Below are 17,070 nucleotides of genomic sequence, written 5' to 3' on the forward strand. Positions count from 1 at the left end.
AACAAACCAGTGCAAGCCAAAGACTCTCAAATTCCATGGGCTGACTCTTGTATCCAAGTAATTTCTTTACTGACTCCAGGATAAAATTATCCTGATGTTCCTATGTTTTCTTTGGTCAATGCTCATGGTCTATAATCCACCTCATTCTTTCTGTGTCTGCAGATTTCAAGATTTCTGCTCACAGAACTCAGCAACTTGCTTCCAAACTTGGCTTTTGCACAACTACCCTCTTAGATTTCTTCATAATTTTCTACAAGCACTATTCATCCTTCAGGCTCTCCCTGCCAGCCTTCTCCAGAAATGTCCAGACAGACTTCTCCTAGAACTTAATTCTTGACCTGACATTGTTAAGACTCCACATTTCTACCTGTATTTCTATAACCTTCCTGGCTACATTTAGCATTCAAACAAAACTGGCAACCTTAGAAATATCAGTTACATTAATGACCTGCTCATTCCTTTCAAAACAGTTCTGCTAACAGTAATAATCTGACTTTAGCAACCCTGGGCCACAGTCACCCTTCTTCCTACCACTTCATTCTCTCTTAACTCCCTGAACCCACTGTATCCATCATTCCTGCTTTCCCTTCTCCAGCGGGAGACGTCTGACTATTTCAAAACTGGGAAGAGAAAAGCTACAAGGCCCAAGTTCCGGTTTTTAATTCATCTGGTGTGCCAGCAACTGAGGGGCATGACGTGCTCTCAGCCCTTCAGCCACCCCACCTCAATCCCTGGCACTTCCCTGCTGGGCAGAGAAAGGGCACCGAATCTCTCCCCATCCTGGCACCATCCATGAAGTTCCCTGCCAGTGGTGCAGGGCATGCAGTTTGCATTTCACATACCCACTGCAATTTCTAATGAGCTGAATCAGCACCTGAGGTCCAACATGGAATGTGAATCATCCTGAATTTATCCACTGACTCAGGATTAATATGGTCATGGACTTCTTTTCAAGATCTCCAATCCTTGTTTCTGCCCTGCTGCTGTTACCATCTCTATGCTTTCGCCTCCTTCAGAAAACTTGAGGTAATTTCTCAAAACTGCCTCAATCTTCAGATTGTCACTTTATCTTGCTGCATCTCCCAGAAAATTCCGTTCTTCTTGTCCATCCCATAAGATCTCTTTCTTTCTCACTGCTGCAACTTATAGATTCTCCAAATACCAAACAATTGTCATGGTACTTGAATGGGCTGTGTAAATACTGAATTTTGCTTCCCTAAGATGGAAAGTGAGATGAAAGAGTCAACAGCATTAAACTGATCTCATGGACAGAATACCTAAGAAGAACAGTGGAGAACTCCAAGACCTAAAAGGAAGAGTCTGTAAAGAAAAGCTGGATATGTGACTAATGGTATTAGAATGAAAAGTCAACAGAATTACAAAGTTATTAAAGCAGAAGGAAAAAGCATCTTGAGAGAAAACTAGAATTGTATTTAAATGTAGAGCCTTTATAAATAAAGCCTGAAATAGGAAACTATTTTATTCTGTGTACCTCAGATACAGATTTGGAGGCATTAAACTATATACAGTGATATCCTGGACTGGAACAGATACAGCTATTAAGTAAACTCAATCACCATTTATCACTTAACAGTATTATCCACTAGTTTAAAATATTTACCAGAACAGTTTTAATATAATAAGTATCATATTTTTCAACTATATCTATATTTTCCTTATTCATCTACCATTAATGTACTGGGCATCAGTAACACCAATACAGAGAAATGAACAAATTACTCAGAAATATGACTACATAGGACAAACAGATGCTACACAGCATGCACAAAACAAGACAGACAAGACATTGCAACATCAGCCTGAGCTCTCAGAGGTAACTGCTGTACAAGGAGAACAAGATTTTCCTCAGTCCTGTATTTCACTGGACCTTAACTGGTATTTATGAGAGGCTAGACAAGAGTAGACACTTTTTCAGGGAGCATAATGCAGTGAATAGAAATGAGCACCTTTGCCTTTTAATCCTCCTTAAATCACGTGAGCAACTTATCCATTTATACTTAAACTTACACTTTTTGTATTTTAAAACTCACATTGCATTTACAGAAAAATTAACTGACTGATTTAGGTTAATGCACCAATGTAGAAACCTTCCTAAATGAATGAGCTCTATGAACAAATTATCCAGTAGTTGATGTCCATGTATTGCTAAAGCAGAGGCTGACATGTCCTAATGAGTTACAGACATTGGCTCATTGTCTGCACATCAACCCACCTCGTTAAGCACTACCTTAGTAATGGGCAAGTTTCTAATTTATGCATTGGCCTGGCAATTCCCAGCTCAAAGTGCTGATGTTGTGCAGTGATTCTACTTCTGCCAACAGATAAGCAATGTACTGCTTGCTCAAGTCCACTGAGGAATGCCAAACACTTGTACTGGGGAGGAGGGGAGGAGGGTGTAGCAAGTTATTCATGTTTTGTCCTTTATCTTCTTCCTCCAAGCTCCCAAGGTGAGTTTCTCTTTCTACGTTTCTTGTTCTGCATTTTTGTTGTTGTTTCATTTTTATAGTAGGTACTATGCAATACAGGTTTTGCTTAATAAAAGTTTGGCATCTGTTGCTGGTAATTCCATCTTCTTTTCCGCTGTGATTCTGCGTGGCTTCTTTTATTTGACCTTGAAACTGTTCTTCCATATTAAAAGAGGGAAATTTCACTATATATCTGAGGTTGGAGTGTCTTCATACAGATGTTTTCAGATGTTTAAGTCTTTTCTGGAAAAATGTCTTCTTTTTATACCCCATTTGTGCAATACAAAGTATCTTCTGTATTTGGGATATCATTTGCTCATTAGCACTTTGTCCTTTCATGCAAGTATCTTCCCCGACAGAACAGGAGACAGCTTCTCCCTGGTGTCTGGTCACCATTTATTATCCAACGAATCTGAGACTAAAGCTGGAGAACAGCTCATGGGCCATGACCTAGAGACAGTTCAATTCAGTAGTTAGGGGAATCTCATGTGAAATCTGCATTCTGTAGATAATTTCTTGGCATGAAATCAAATATTCTTTTTTCTTCAGACCCCCTCAGAACAGCTTCCTCTATGTGCATCAACCCCCTTGCCTGGCTTACAAAATGTAAATGCTGATTTCCTTCCCTCTCCTGCTTCTCAACAATGATACATTACATATAAAATAAGCTTACTGTACAATGAAATTGCAACCCATTTCAAAGTGAATTGCATAAATCTCAAAAATAAACCTTTCTTAAATCTCTCCAGGTTTGAAATTGAGTTCAAGCCACTAAATAATTAATTTGCAAAATTAAAATCTATGTTTTGTGTTTCCTTTATCTTAGATGAAAGTCTCATTTCCTACAGTGGCACAGACAGGATGAACTGGTTGACCCATCAGATAGATACTTAGAAGAGAAGCTAAATCACAGAACAAGAGCAATTTCAGCCCTGAAGGGAACAGTGTGGTACAAGCTTCCCATGCCCTCCCTGTGGTGCCTCTGTGCCTGCATCTGCCTGCCCAGTTCCATCTCTGCAGGAGAAACTCCTTAGTGGAAGGGCCTGAAGTTTGTGTGCCTCTGCCTTTCACCTGTGAGTTTCCCTGCAAATTCTTCCTCTCATCAAACTGTCTTTTTTCCTGGATTGCCTTTCCTCTACCCAGCCGTACTTTAAGACAGCTACAAAGGCAAGGGCTAAAAAATCTGAGCCTTGAGTGACCCACTCTGGCCATCTGTCTCTCCTCACTTGTTTTTTGAAAGCCTGTGATGTACAAACAGTATGAGAAAAGGGCTGGGCTTCTAAACACCTGCTAAATGCAAGTCCTGCACTTTTAGCTGCCAGCACTGCATTTAAACATACTATACTAAGCTGTGAGCAAATAGATTTGTTTAACAAACAAGTTCAACACAGGGATAAATCTGTCAGCCATAAATCATCAGCAATCTCTCTCTAATGAGAACATGAGGCTTTAAGACTATGCAGGATAACTTTCTGCTCAGCTGGTGCACTAATGAGCAGCAATTTTTGCTCTCACAGAAAAGAATCCCTATGAGAATGAAAAATATATGTGCATGAGAGCTAACACACAGAGGTATTAAAGGTCACCAACTTGAGAAAATTTCCATTTTATTTCTTCCATTTATTTTTCTTCTGAAAGTTATTTTCTATTCTTCTATTTAATTTACGACTGGTTTGACTAGATGAAGTTGAAAAAGGTTCTATTAATGCCTGAGATAGAAGGATTTATTTTCAGAGGAAAAAAAAATAGCACTTTTTTTTTTTTTTTTTTTTTTTTTTTTTTTTGGCTAAGGACACTGAATTCTGAGTGTCCTCCTCTGCCCGGGCTCAATTCCTTAGATCACATAATTACTGCATTCAGTACCAGCATTATGAGACCTATGAAGAGGAAGGTGGTAATACTCTTGACCTCCATGGCCTCCTGCATTTGATGCTTCTCTGGCAGTGTCTCCTTTCATGCCTAAGTTAGGACTGACTACCACCTCCTAACACATTTTTAAATGCCTTCAAAATAGCACCAGTGGTGCTAGAGCTGCCTGCTACATCACAGAATTCCATTATAAAGCTTCTCTTTCACTTCCTCCTGGCTGCTTGCTGTTCTTTTACAGAATGCCCTGCATCTGTGATTTGCAAATGATCCATCATCTTTCCAGCTTAAGAGGAATCTACTCCGTGATTTTTTTCAGCCAGGAGATTCATCTCAGTACTTGTCCAATTTTGACAGTTCTCCATATAAGTTAGAAGCAGTATATCTTGTTTGTTCAGCATACCTTTGAGGTGATGTTCACTACTCCAATTTCTCTGAATTGGAGGTGGTAACAGCATAAACTGGTTGTGATTTACACTGGAAGAGTAAAGCCCTTATTTATACTTCAGATCTGCGTCCAGTAAACGAAGATTACTAGTAAACAAAGTTCATCCTCAGTCTAAGCTTGCTTGACTTCCCAGGTTAGCCCATTCTCACTCTATTGACTGCCACAGAGAAGCTAAGTGTTTCAGAAAGCAAGATGTTTAGTTTTTGAATAATTTTGTTATTCTTTCTCAAGTTATCAATATCATTATAATACCCTCATACACCCTTAGATGGCATGTTATTTTACAGATACCAGCCATGAAAATACTGCAATAATGAGTAACAGGGTAGGCTTTCATTACACTTTTCTTGATATTCCTTGCCATTACATTCTGCAATCAGTTAAATTTAGTGTAGAGAGGATGTGTGTTTAAATATACCCCGATGAACATGTCTTCCGGGACTTAAATAGTAGTGCAATTTTCCCTATTTGCTCTAGCAGATATTTTTAGTGCTGCTGCTCACTAGTTTTTAACCTAACTTCAGAACAGACTCTGCAGATAGCATTCCTTTTCAATACTTTTGTTGCAAATTTTTCAGTTTCTATGTCATAGTTAGCAAGTGTTTGCTTAAAATGAGCCAAGAAATACTCATCTAATATTATACAGAGAAAAGCACAAAGTCATGAACAGCACCACATGGACAAACAACTTGGACAACTTGGACAGTTGAGGACAGACATATCTGCAATGTTTTTTCTCTTGCCCCATGGAGAACAGCTACTCTTCTCTACACTTATAAAACTGCTATTTTTAGGTCTTTAATTAAGAGTCTAGTTTAAAACAGGGCATGCCAACTCTATTATGGATATTTTCTCAAACACAGTACAAACACAAGCAACAAATAGCACAAAATTAAGAAAAAAAGCCCCAAACATTAAATGCCGGATGTATTTGGTATCACCTGACCTGATCAAACCTCTGGTACAGTAGTCTTTAGCTAGCTCACTAGTGAAGATATAAGTGTAGCTACACAGGTGTTCATGCGGGAGGAAGCTGAATTAAAATTAAAATTTAAACACACAGGGACTAAAGGAAAGAGCAAAAATATCTACCCTATGGCTATGTGGCAGTCAAGACTGATAGAGGTTTAACTGAATCTGAAAAGCAGGCAGTCAGACAGCAGTTAGAAGCAGACCTGTTTGACAATTAAGAAGTGACTTGGTCACCTAACACTTGTTAAATAGGATAACCAGATGGTCTAGAAGGGCTTTTTCTGTGTATATGAAGGCACCAACAGAAATACATTACAAGTAATTAGTAAGCTCAACTCACCCATCAAATCTAATATTAATATAATAATTGACTCAAGCTTTATATGTGGTTTTACTCCAAAACAAAACACAGAGCTGAAAGGACTTGTTATACCTATGCAGCCCACTAGAGGTCAAGTTATAACCAGAAGTTTAAAATATATTTAGTAATAAAGGGCAAAATTTAGGCCACCATCCTCAGGTATTACTTGGTTCATTCAGGGTGCCACATATATCACAAATCCTGCAGAAAAACACTTTTAATACAATGTCTGACATACAGAGATTAAAAATAGATTAAATAATTGTTCCCACAATCCATTAATTAGATGGATTAGATTATTGGACTCGAGAAATTTTCCTTATTAAAATACCATGGTATGAAGACTAAGTTTCATTTTAGACCAGCTAGGATGCTTAAAAACAGATAATGGTGAACTAAACTAAAACCAAAACCTCAAGACTTGGTATCTCTCATGCAACAGAAGAACTTTAATCCCTCTGTGTAAAAGACACTAATATCACACACCTGATCATACAGGACTGCATCAGAATCTTATAAAACAAAGCATATGAAAAAACATATAAATACAAACTTGACAAAAATGGAACATCTCCATGTCTAATCAGAAATCCTGTAACAGCACATTGTGAATGCAGAAAGAATGCATTAGAGTGGCTTTTAAACATTTGATATCTTGAATGTGTGATGTATGATGTCCAGATACCAACCAAAGGTATCTCATGAACACCCATTGTCTCTGCAGTAGGAGGCTCATCTAATAGAGCTGTCAGTCATCTTTGTAAAGCTCCAATTTAAACTTATCAATTTCTCATGTCATTCTTCCTACTTGGAGATACAGAAATGTTTGCAATTACAGCCTTCTGACTGCAGAACAGTTTCCTGACACACATAGGTAGCCTGTAACCTAAAGCATCTATCCAGCAACATTCCACTTAAAATTTTACAGGAAATGACAGCAGCTAAGACAATTTCCCGAGATCAGGGTACGAAGAGATAAGCAGTGAAAACCTGTGCTTGCTCACCTATTTCTGTGAGGAATCATTAAAAAAAAAAAAAAAAAAAGCAAACAAAAAAAACCACCAACCCCAAACAAAATCTCCCAAAACCAGAAGAACCAAGCAATAAAGGTCAGCTTTTGCCTTCCACTTCTGTACAGGAAGGAGACTGTTAATGACTAGACTGCATTGTATCAGAGGTACTCTCTGAATGGTTCAAATTGAGGTGGAAGTTGTGCTGCATTTCCTGAACACACATGACACGGAACTAGTGTCAGCCTAAAGATCACAGTATATAACCCACAGCCACTGCATTCAACTGCTTTCATCTACTCTTTCTGCTTCACTAGCTCCAGATGCTTAGCTCAACTTCCACTGTAACAAAGGTGTCATAAGGCAACTACACAAGGAACACAGTTCTCTCTGGATTATGTAGTAAAAGAACCAGTGCTCCCCAAAGACTCTGAGTTGTTTTACTACATCTCACCTCCTCAACCATATGCTTGACTTTCTTCTGCTGGCAGTGGACCATGTCATCCAGATGCTTGATCCGCTCTCTCAAGCTGGCTGCTACCTCCTCCAAATGCTGCGACCTGGCAAAACATGCACGGATCAAGCCTGTAAGTGGGGAGCTATACAGTGGGGAGTATAGGCAGAACAAGAACAACCCCCATAATCCACCATAAATCAGGACAGGCAAGTCAAATTGCACTGACAGATGTCAAATTGTCCAAAGTACATTTTAATGTGATCTTAGTCCAAGCAGCCATCTCCACCCAAGTTATCTCACCTTTGTCTTGCATACTGACATGCTTACTCAGAGCCTGAAGTGCTGACAATTAAACAATGTGACAAATCTCAAGATGTGTTTTCCTTTAGTGAAAGGCATCTAGACAACTAGATCTTCAGCTTCAGAGAGACACATTTAGCCTGACTACTACCTGGAAATATTTTGGAAATGTATGCTAAACAAAAGCCAGGAAGCAGCTCTGCTTTCAAAGCTGTCTTACTGCAGGGGAGCCTTGAGTCAAGAATTTGGCAGAGCTGCCAACAGCAGCAGAATGCTAACTGGATTAGTATTAACTCCTCAACAGTCAGCAAGAATGCTATGAATGGTTTAAATTTATGCATACAACTCTTCAGATAGATTCTGCATTTCTTCACATCTGTTTAATACAGAAAGTGAACTCCCACCGAACTCCTGCCACTAGCTGGTTTGGCAGCCTGCCAGAAAAGTAGCTGTAGACTATGCAAGGAAACAGGAGTGAAGCTTTTCCATAAGTTTTTGTCTCTTTAGCCATGAGAGTCTCCATTTTTATCTGTATGTCCAATTCTTAAAATTTGTTAAAGAAAGCAATTTCTTGCTTACAAAATAAACTGCTGTACTCCTAGGTTCAGGACTGGACAGAATTTGAGAATGGGAGGAGGGGAATCAAAAACAAAAAGGCTTTTTTCATCTTGGTCTGTGCACAGCAGAAAAAAAAAAACTGTTAAAGCTGCAAATAGAAAAACCATTCTAAGACAAAGGAGCAGATGGCAAACTGTAAGACATGATTCCAGTGAATGACTGAATTGTATGCTGTTTCCCCCCAAAAGAGTCTCTATTAACAGTGAAGTACTCTGCAGAATGTAACTGCAGCACTTTGACAAGGACTCAAAAAATACAAAGCATTGCTGCAGGATTTTCAGTTTTGTGTATCTCATACAACTTTAATTTATATTTTAATTGCAATTGTAGCACGTATTTTGTATCTCATTGAAGATTCAGCATCTTAAGCATTGACAGCAATGGAGGAATGGAACAGACATCCCTCCTCCGGTGGAGCTTGAGTGTCTGATAAGGTAGAGACAAGTAAAGACAACTTAAGAATAAACCAGCATCATGTGAACACAGATTCATTGCTTGCATGGCACAGATTGCAACCATGAGCTTGCTTGCATTGAACAAATTCCTGCCTGAACACTGCCTTTACCCTTTTACTGCTGTGTAACTTTTCACACTGAAAGGATTCACTGAACCACGTAGTGTCTGTGTTATTCAGAGGTAAAGGAAAACAGCAATTATCTTTCATCTCCATATTCTATGTTTTATGCGAACGACATCTGTTCACTCCAAGTTATTAACAAGCTGCTGTGAAAAGCCATTCTTACTCTGAAACCAGAGAAGCTGGTCACAGATCAATACAAGGCACTGAGAAACTCTCAGCAGGGACCTCCTTTCATGTTTATGCTTCCCAAAGAACAACAGGCCACCCAAAACATTAAAACCTAATTTCTGGGTGCCACAGAACCGTAAGTAGTAATCAAGTACTATTATTCAGTCTCTGGTTATAATTCATCTTTACCCGCTCAAGCAGTGTCATATAAACCTTTGAGTTTAGATAGTGAAAATATTCATAGTCAGGATCAGACTCCTCTGAATTTGGGAATGCAGGTTTAAGAAAAATGCAAACCACAGATATATCACAGCTAGTTCGATCTACAGTGGACTCTGCACATTTGCAAACAGAAAAGATGCATGAAGGTGGTCATTGTTGCAAAAAATAAAGTTCTTGATATTTTACATGTCAATAAACCTACATTCAGATGGACAATCTCTACCAGACTGATGTTTTAAAGTTAGAAAAGGCAAAATTCAGATGTCTACAAAACAAAACAAAAAAAAACAACCCTGACGTTTCCTAGTAATAGTAGAAGTTTCACAGACAAGTCATATTTCACCTTTCACTGTCAGAGTTGTTTTCAGATTTTGCTCCAGATATTTGTAGTTCATTTAATTCAAGTTGTTTTTGCAGCTGGTGACGTTCCTAAACAAGAAAAGTTATCATTCAGTTCTCCATGTATCAAAATGTAAAGACTTCACAAGGCATATTTCACTGCAATTCAAAACATCACTTATGAAATTAAAATAGAAACTGATTGAACAAAATTCATGCATTTCCTATAGCCAAGGAGCACAGAATACATAATAATAAAATCAATTCCCCAGCTATGCATGGAAACAAGATCAGTTCTCAATTTCCTATCTGAAGATGTATAGCTGTACTTGAAACTGAATTTTTTCAATAGAAAGATGAGTCATCAAAATCTTTAACGACATGAAGTCAAATTGTGCACATTATTGCTTCCAAAAAGATCTCCCAATCCAAGGCTAAGCTAAAAGGTACTGCTGCATTTTCTTCCCCCAGAATATTCCTGTTTATTTTTAAGTGCCCACCAGCACAGTGCTTGTGAAGATCTGTGAGGACTCAGGTTTTGAGTCAAGCAGGTTTACAGAGAAGTGTAAGTGTGTTATCCACCTTGATGGGAATTCAAGAGGCATTCAGTCTCACTGGGTGAGTATCATCCAGGTAAGAGTAGATTAGAGAAATAATGTGAAGGAACTCCTCTGTACTTGTGAACTGTACTGCAATCCTACATTCACTGCATAATACTTAAAAGCTGTAAGCTGAAGCCCAGATGAAGTTAATGGAGCCACTACAGGGGCATATTAAGTTGAGTAATTTCTCCGTGTAATCATTAATTCTACTAATGGATTTGCAAGCATTAGACAAAAGGGACTCAATGCACATTAGACTAAGCAGTCAAGCCAACAAGACTGGCTTATAAAAATGTATTTCTCAGTAGATAATGATATTTAATATGTACTACAATAAAGTGAAATTGGTGAAAAAACCACTTCATTTGAAATAGCAGAAGATTGTACTCCCTCCACTGACTAAAACACTCTCTGTTCCTGTATCTGAGATAATGAGGCATGGATCTTTAAAAATGAGATGCTTGCTATTGAATGAAATGAGAAATGCCAAAGTATATCCATGACCATTTCATAGTCACTGCAGCCAAGGCTGCCCTTGAGCTTCACATTCCCCAGCAGCTCCTCCTTGTTGATGAGAGCAAGTTCCAGAACAGCACCTCTCCTCACTGGCTCCTCTATCAACTGGAGAAGAAAGTTATCATCAACACAGGCAAATAAGAAGATGCAGATTCCAGGAACTTGGAATGCTTATGTTCTGCTGTGTTGTCCCTCCAAATGATGTCAGGGTGGTTGAAAATCCCCATGAGGACCAGGGCTTGTGAACAAGAGGCTGCTCCCATTGTCTGTGAAGGGCCTCATCCTTTCAGTCTTCCCAGCTGGGTAACCCCCCAGTCTGATGTCACCTGTCCCTGCCCTCCCTTTAATCCTGATCCTGTAGGTTCTCCATCAGCTTCTTACCCATCCCCAGAAAGAGCTCTGTGCACTCTACTACATGGATCTACCACAGCAACATTTAGAAGAGACTCTGAGTCATTTATGATTATTACTTGATTAGGCTTAAGACACCTTGCACACTGAAGTGACACTGAATGGCTTTTAAATTTTCTCTTTAAAATAATGGCTCATTTCCTAAATAAATGCTGCCCTGTAAGGACCGCCAGGAAGAGAGAACCACCTCCCCATCACAGGGTCTCTACGGCAGTCCAGGTGCATTTACTGATATACAGTAACTAAGATGCAAACAGCAATGGTATGGCACTGAGCAGGGAGCTGAGAACAGCAACAAGTGAAATTTCCTCCATGCACTTGGTGTATTTCCTCTCAAGGCAGCACTCAGCTCTCATACCTCTTCCATGCGTTCAATCAGCCGGTCCAGCTCACCAATTCTCTGGTCTTTCTCCTGTATGCTTGTTTCTGTAATCTGCATCTTCTTATTTGCCTCTTCAATAGCCTTCAGAAGCCGATTTGTTTCCTCCTACAAACAAGAACATTTACAGTCACATTAGAATCTCATATATTAATGAGAAATATTTTGTCTTCTTTTTGGCTATCGGGCCACGCTAATAGCTCTGAAGAGTTCAAAGCTTTTCACTACACCTGCTCAGAAATCTGAAAGAGTTATGACCCTGAGAGTGAATTATATAGAGCAAAAGATTAAGATTTGAAATACTCCGGTATTAGTAAAGCCTCGTTATGACAATCCAAAAGAAACTTTTGCCCATTTCTTAGATAGCTGATTTCTCTTCCCTTTCCCTGAGGATGCTGTTAAATAACAGCATGAGAAAAATACACTGCTGCAAAAGACAGTTTTCTAAACACCATAGTTGGCCACATGCAGCTTTGTACTTTCCTTACATGCAAAGCAATATGAATAAAAAGGAGCATCTCTCTTCAATCTCCATAATTATCTGACTCTGTAATTTAAAAAAATGCAACAGCTGACTGTTCATAGAAAGGTTTAACTTGGGGGTGGAGGGAAATGGGGGAGAGGAAAGTTCTTGATCCAGTAGCATCCAGTGAAGTTGTTCCCTTTCCCCTTCTTAAACTGTCACTTAAAATTGGACATTATATTTTCCTTTTTTAGAGAATCAGAAGTTAGAAAAACCTACTTATTTCTGATTTTGAAATATAGATTATCACTGATATTACTATGTTTGAAGACATATTTTTCTTAGTCCTACAAGCCCGAATGTTTGGAATGCTTAGTAACTATGGCATGACTAATCACAGAGACAGAAGTGAAGGAATTTGCATCAACTCTGGAATATGAAGCGATTGAGAAACTACATCCAAGCTAAGCACTGCTCTTACAGACTGACTGTACATACCAGGAGCATATCTTTCTCAGCCTTGTGTTTCTGTTCCTCTTCTCGCATTTTTTCCTCATACTGACTATACAGCTTTCTGGTCATCTCTCTCATGACTTCAGCATTGGCTTCCTGCGATGATTCCACCTATGAGACAGGAAGGTTGCCCCATCAGAAAGTACAGTATTGCTGGCAGCAGGAGAAAGAGAGTTCACATGGTGAGAAAATAAGAGTTTGACGTTAAGCTCCCCTTTGTTATAAATCTGACATTGCAAAAGTAGATTTCCATTTGCATTAAGACCATTCAGCATTCTGCCACAAAATCTGGATCCACAAAATCTGAATCTGTAGAAGTTACTGTTCCATCAAGTTCCATATTGTCTGAACTGAGCTTATTTAGTCATTGGTGATCCAAAATCAGGCCATGCCTCTTTGCTGAACATTCCAAAACAGCCTCCAAGTCACTTGGTTTGTTTCCCTATTGAAACGATATTGTCTCCCCCCGCTCCACGGAAGCATGGACTAGAGATGGACTAGACTCAACTCCTTTTTCTAAATGACTATGAACACCCAAAGCAATACTTTATTGCGGTACCCTCTCTGCAATCAAACTGAAAATTAAAATTCCCAGGTGTGTGGAAGGGTTAATTTTTAACACCAGAACCAGAAACTTTACTAGAGCTACAGGGAAGAGGGCAGAATGGTAATTCAGAGACAGGATTTCCTGCTGTTGGCTGAAAACACTGACTGAACCACACCTGCAGTAATTAAACACCAGACAGGATATTCACAGCTTAGATCCATCTACTATGTAAACCACAGCAAAACTGAAGTAAAACAGCTAGTACAGAACTTCGTTCTTCTCCTAGAGATGCTGTGAATCAGCCAACGCTAGTGAAATGCGGTCGTTGCTACAAAAGTGACAGGAAGAGGAGGAATGAAGTGCTCCCTGCTGATCACCACACTTAACACAGCTACAAAATACAGAGTTCTGATGATTAAGGTTTTGGGTTGGATTTTTTTCTATTTCAAGGACCAAAAGGTTTAGTAAACCCTTGGGCTCATCTTGCATGGCAGAAACAAGTTTGTTTAGTACCCTGTAGAAAAACAAAAGGGTGTTTCATTCTTTGAAAAGGGATGAGCTCTGAAGGACTCCACTTGTACTGCAATTATCCCCTTTGTCATCTCACCCAGGCCAACCCTGGGGCACACACCTGCACTTTATGAGAGGATGTGGAGTTAAATGAACCTTCCACATTTCAGGAAGCCTGAAAGAATTGTATAATTTAGAGAAAGCCAATCGTTAAACCCCAGATTCCTTAAGATACACTGAACTGGAACAGGATCTCTGGCCCTTTATCTCCATCATTCTTTCCCTTACACCTTCTGCAATGAGAACAGTGAAAACAAGCATAAAAAAAAAGTTGATGTATTAGAGCACCTGTTATAATACACTTCAGCAACATCTCCGCTCGAAGTTATTACAGATTTATGAATAAACCAAACTTTAATGAGCCCCACAAGTGTGTTCTCCACCCAGAATGTAATCATGGTACACAGCAGTTACTGCCTTTCAAAACTAACCTCCCAGATCCCACACCATCCCCTTACATTCACTCCTAGAATGAATTCCCAGAAGTCTTGGCACCTTTTGAGACATAATTTTATATTTAACTGTCAAAGATAGTAATGAGGTATATTATTTACTAACTTGATACTAAAAATGAAAGTGTGAGGGCAAAATTTACACTTCTGCTGTGTAAATACAGGGCATATATTCTGCAGAGCTTGACATGCTTAACATAAACAAATCCTTATGCATTCAGTTGAACTGAGACTTAAGCTGCAGTTCCTTGCTCTTAGAAGCAGACATACCTTTCCCTGACTTGCTGAGGCATGTCCTTAATATTATAGTGAAGCCCAAATTTCTGTTTTAAAATCTTAATTGCATAATTTTTGTTACTTCGTTTTTCACTCTTTTTATTTCCTGCTGACAACAACAGGTGCAAAATACTTTTATAGCCTGTAGAGCTTCACTGGGAGCGGAAAGCAGAACATGAAATGCACTTACATTTTCTTGCTTAACCATTCATCATTAAGCCTGAGTGCTAGTCACTAGCAAAACAGCCAGAAAGAAACCCCTTCTCTCACAAGATTAAACATGAATATAGCTGCAGTCACCTTAACTTCAGAAACTTTATCAAAAATAGAAATGAACTTTCAAAATTTGATGAATTCTGATGTAGTACAATCTCCCAATTGGTCTACTTTGACCAATTTTAGCAAAGGTTTTTGAGGGGTAGAGGGTATTTTTTATTTTATTTGGATTTTTTGTGAGCTTGGTTTTTTTGAGATTAAAGGAATACATTTCTGATGAGGGGAGAACATGGTCAAGCTTTCTGTCATATTAAACCCTGCTGTTTGTGTTTTGTTCCCTGACATTTCTCTGAAATAAGTAGCTTAATTCTCTTTTGAAGATGCTTGCTGTTACCTGCTGATCACATGCTCATAAGACTTAACAGGCTACCTATTAAAAATGATGCAATACAAAAGAAACTCAACACCAAGAAATTCAGGTAGCAATGTGCAGAGTTGTAATATTCTTTCACTTAATAGGAATGGACACTAATAACCATTTAATGGTTTGAATTTTCACCTACCAACATTTCTATCTCTTATGTTACATCCCATGTTATGGGAAGACTGCCTGTCGCCAGCTGAGATTCTTTCTTATTAAACCAGTATTGATTTATAGAAATAAAGGAGCTTGAGGGCATGACAATGGCGTGAAGAATGAAGAATCCTTTACAGAAAAGGCCAAGAAATTCATTTAACATCCACCTAATGCCCTTACTGTGCAGTATTTTTAGGGGCGTTTATATACCACACCTTTAACTTCAGTAACTGATTTTCAATCTGTGCCGTTTCCAGTTGCTTTTGCTTCTCTCTCAGCTTTTCCATAGATTGCTCGTGTGTATGTTTTAAATTCCTTATTTGTTCCCTTATGTCTGTGTTCTCCAATGTAACATCCACTAGAGTTTTCTAGAAGAAAGAGACAAAGCATATATTAAAAATCAGAAACAATTTGATGAATTAATATAGGCAAAAGATTATGAAACAGACAGCACATTAAAAGAGCTTCCTGACATATTAATGCAGTGTGAACAGTTTTGCAAGCTTTAACATTTAAAATTATGGCTTTTGTTGTTGCTAGAAGGTGTTTCCGTGAAGAGTACACTCAGTGAAATCAAGTCCTGCAACACTATTTAAAAAAAAAAAGGAATATGGATACATTTCACCATGAATAAGCTTCCCTTCTCTCTGGGGACCATGCCATACATACAAAATGCAGTGAACTGAAAACAAGAAAGTGATCTACAAGAACGTAACATTCTAGTTACAGACAAAAAAGCAGGGACATTAAGTTATTCAGCTCAGATACATGGGAATTTAGAAGTCTTTAAAAATTAAAATTCATTCTCACCTCGTCCCTCCCCCTGTATTTCCCAGGTATGTAAAATCTCACAAGTGTCTGGCATCCAAACATGCCACTTATTTCTGTTACCAACTGAAGGCAGAACTAAGTCAGGAGATGCACCATTTTGCAATATACAGACCAAATCACATTTTCATTTTAGATCCTTCCCAGAGACATGACTTGTGGTTTTAGTTTGCTGCTTATCAGTTATGTCTTTATATTTCTATATTGTACATTATTTAAATTTTTTGTAAACACAGGAACTTTTGAACATTTTTCTTTGTTTCCTAAATTAGGTGCTTTAGATATCCAAGACAGTACTTTATGGTGTTGCTTAGTGCTAGAATCTGTATCTGTCATCCATGTTTTCTGTATGCTTTGAAATCCATGTTAGAAAAGGCAGCTGTGAGCTGGGAAGCAGCTATGAAGATGTACCTGCAAGTCTATTGATGCTGATGTCAAGGAGCTGTTCATTTCGCTAAAGCTATCTAAGGCTGCAGCCTGCACTCGCACATGATTCTCTAAGGACTCCTGATGAGCATTTGTCACCTGAGCAGGGAAAAAAAAAAAAAGGTTTTATATAGAATAATGATCAAGTTTACCTACTCTTTCCAAGAGAGCTACAGAAGAAAAAGATGCCAAGGTAATTTTCACAGTACTAGGATGCTTAAAATATACAGGCCTCAAAGTATATTCTTACAAACAAACAAAACTTAAAATCCAAATAATCTAACAGAAATAAGGCATGAGTATCTAAGTTTATTGTTAGTCTGCAATCACTGTATAAGTTGTTCTTTTTGAAAGGACAAGAGAACAATTGGCAGCTGTCTATTCAGACAGATTATATACATAGAGTAGGCAGATTGTAAAAATTCAGAATGAAAAGCAGAAGAATGCAAGAAATAATGAAATCTAGA

General features: G+C 38.5%; 1 protein-coding gene across 4 annotated transcripts in view; it reads right to left on the bottom strand.

Moving 5' to 3' along the window:
• The window catches only part of MYZAP (myocardial zonula adherens protein), a 53,025-nt gene that overhangs the window by 16,397 nt on the left and 19,558 nt on the right, over window positions 1-17,070 (bottom strand). For all 4 annotated transcript variants that reach the window (XM_030281456.4, XM_012578162.5, XM_012578169.5 and 1 more), the window contains exons 5-10: window positions 16,589-16,702; window positions 15,565-15,717; window positions 12,697-12,822; window positions 11,715-11,843; window positions 9,832-9,917; window positions 7,598-7,703 (exon numbers count right to left, since the gene is read on the bottom strand). In XM_030281456.4, the coding sequence (XP_030137316.4) occupies window positions 7,598-7,703; window positions 9,832-9,917; window positions 11,715-11,843; window positions 12,697-12,822; window positions 15,565-15,717; window positions 16,589-16,702 (714 nt within the window). The remainder of the gene's footprint in view (window positions 1-7,597; window positions 7,704-9,831; window positions 9,918-11,714; window positions 11,844-12,696; window positions 12,823-15,564; window positions 15,718-16,588; window positions 16,703-17,070) is intronic.

Source organism: Taeniopygia guttata, chromosome 10, assembly GCF_048771995.1.
Source record: "Taeniopygia guttata chromosome 10, bTaeGut7.mat, whole genome shotgun sequence".
Taxonomy (NCBI): domain Eukaryota; kingdom Metazoa; phylum Chordata; class Aves; order Passeriformes; family Estrildidae; genus Taeniopygia; species Taeniopygia guttata.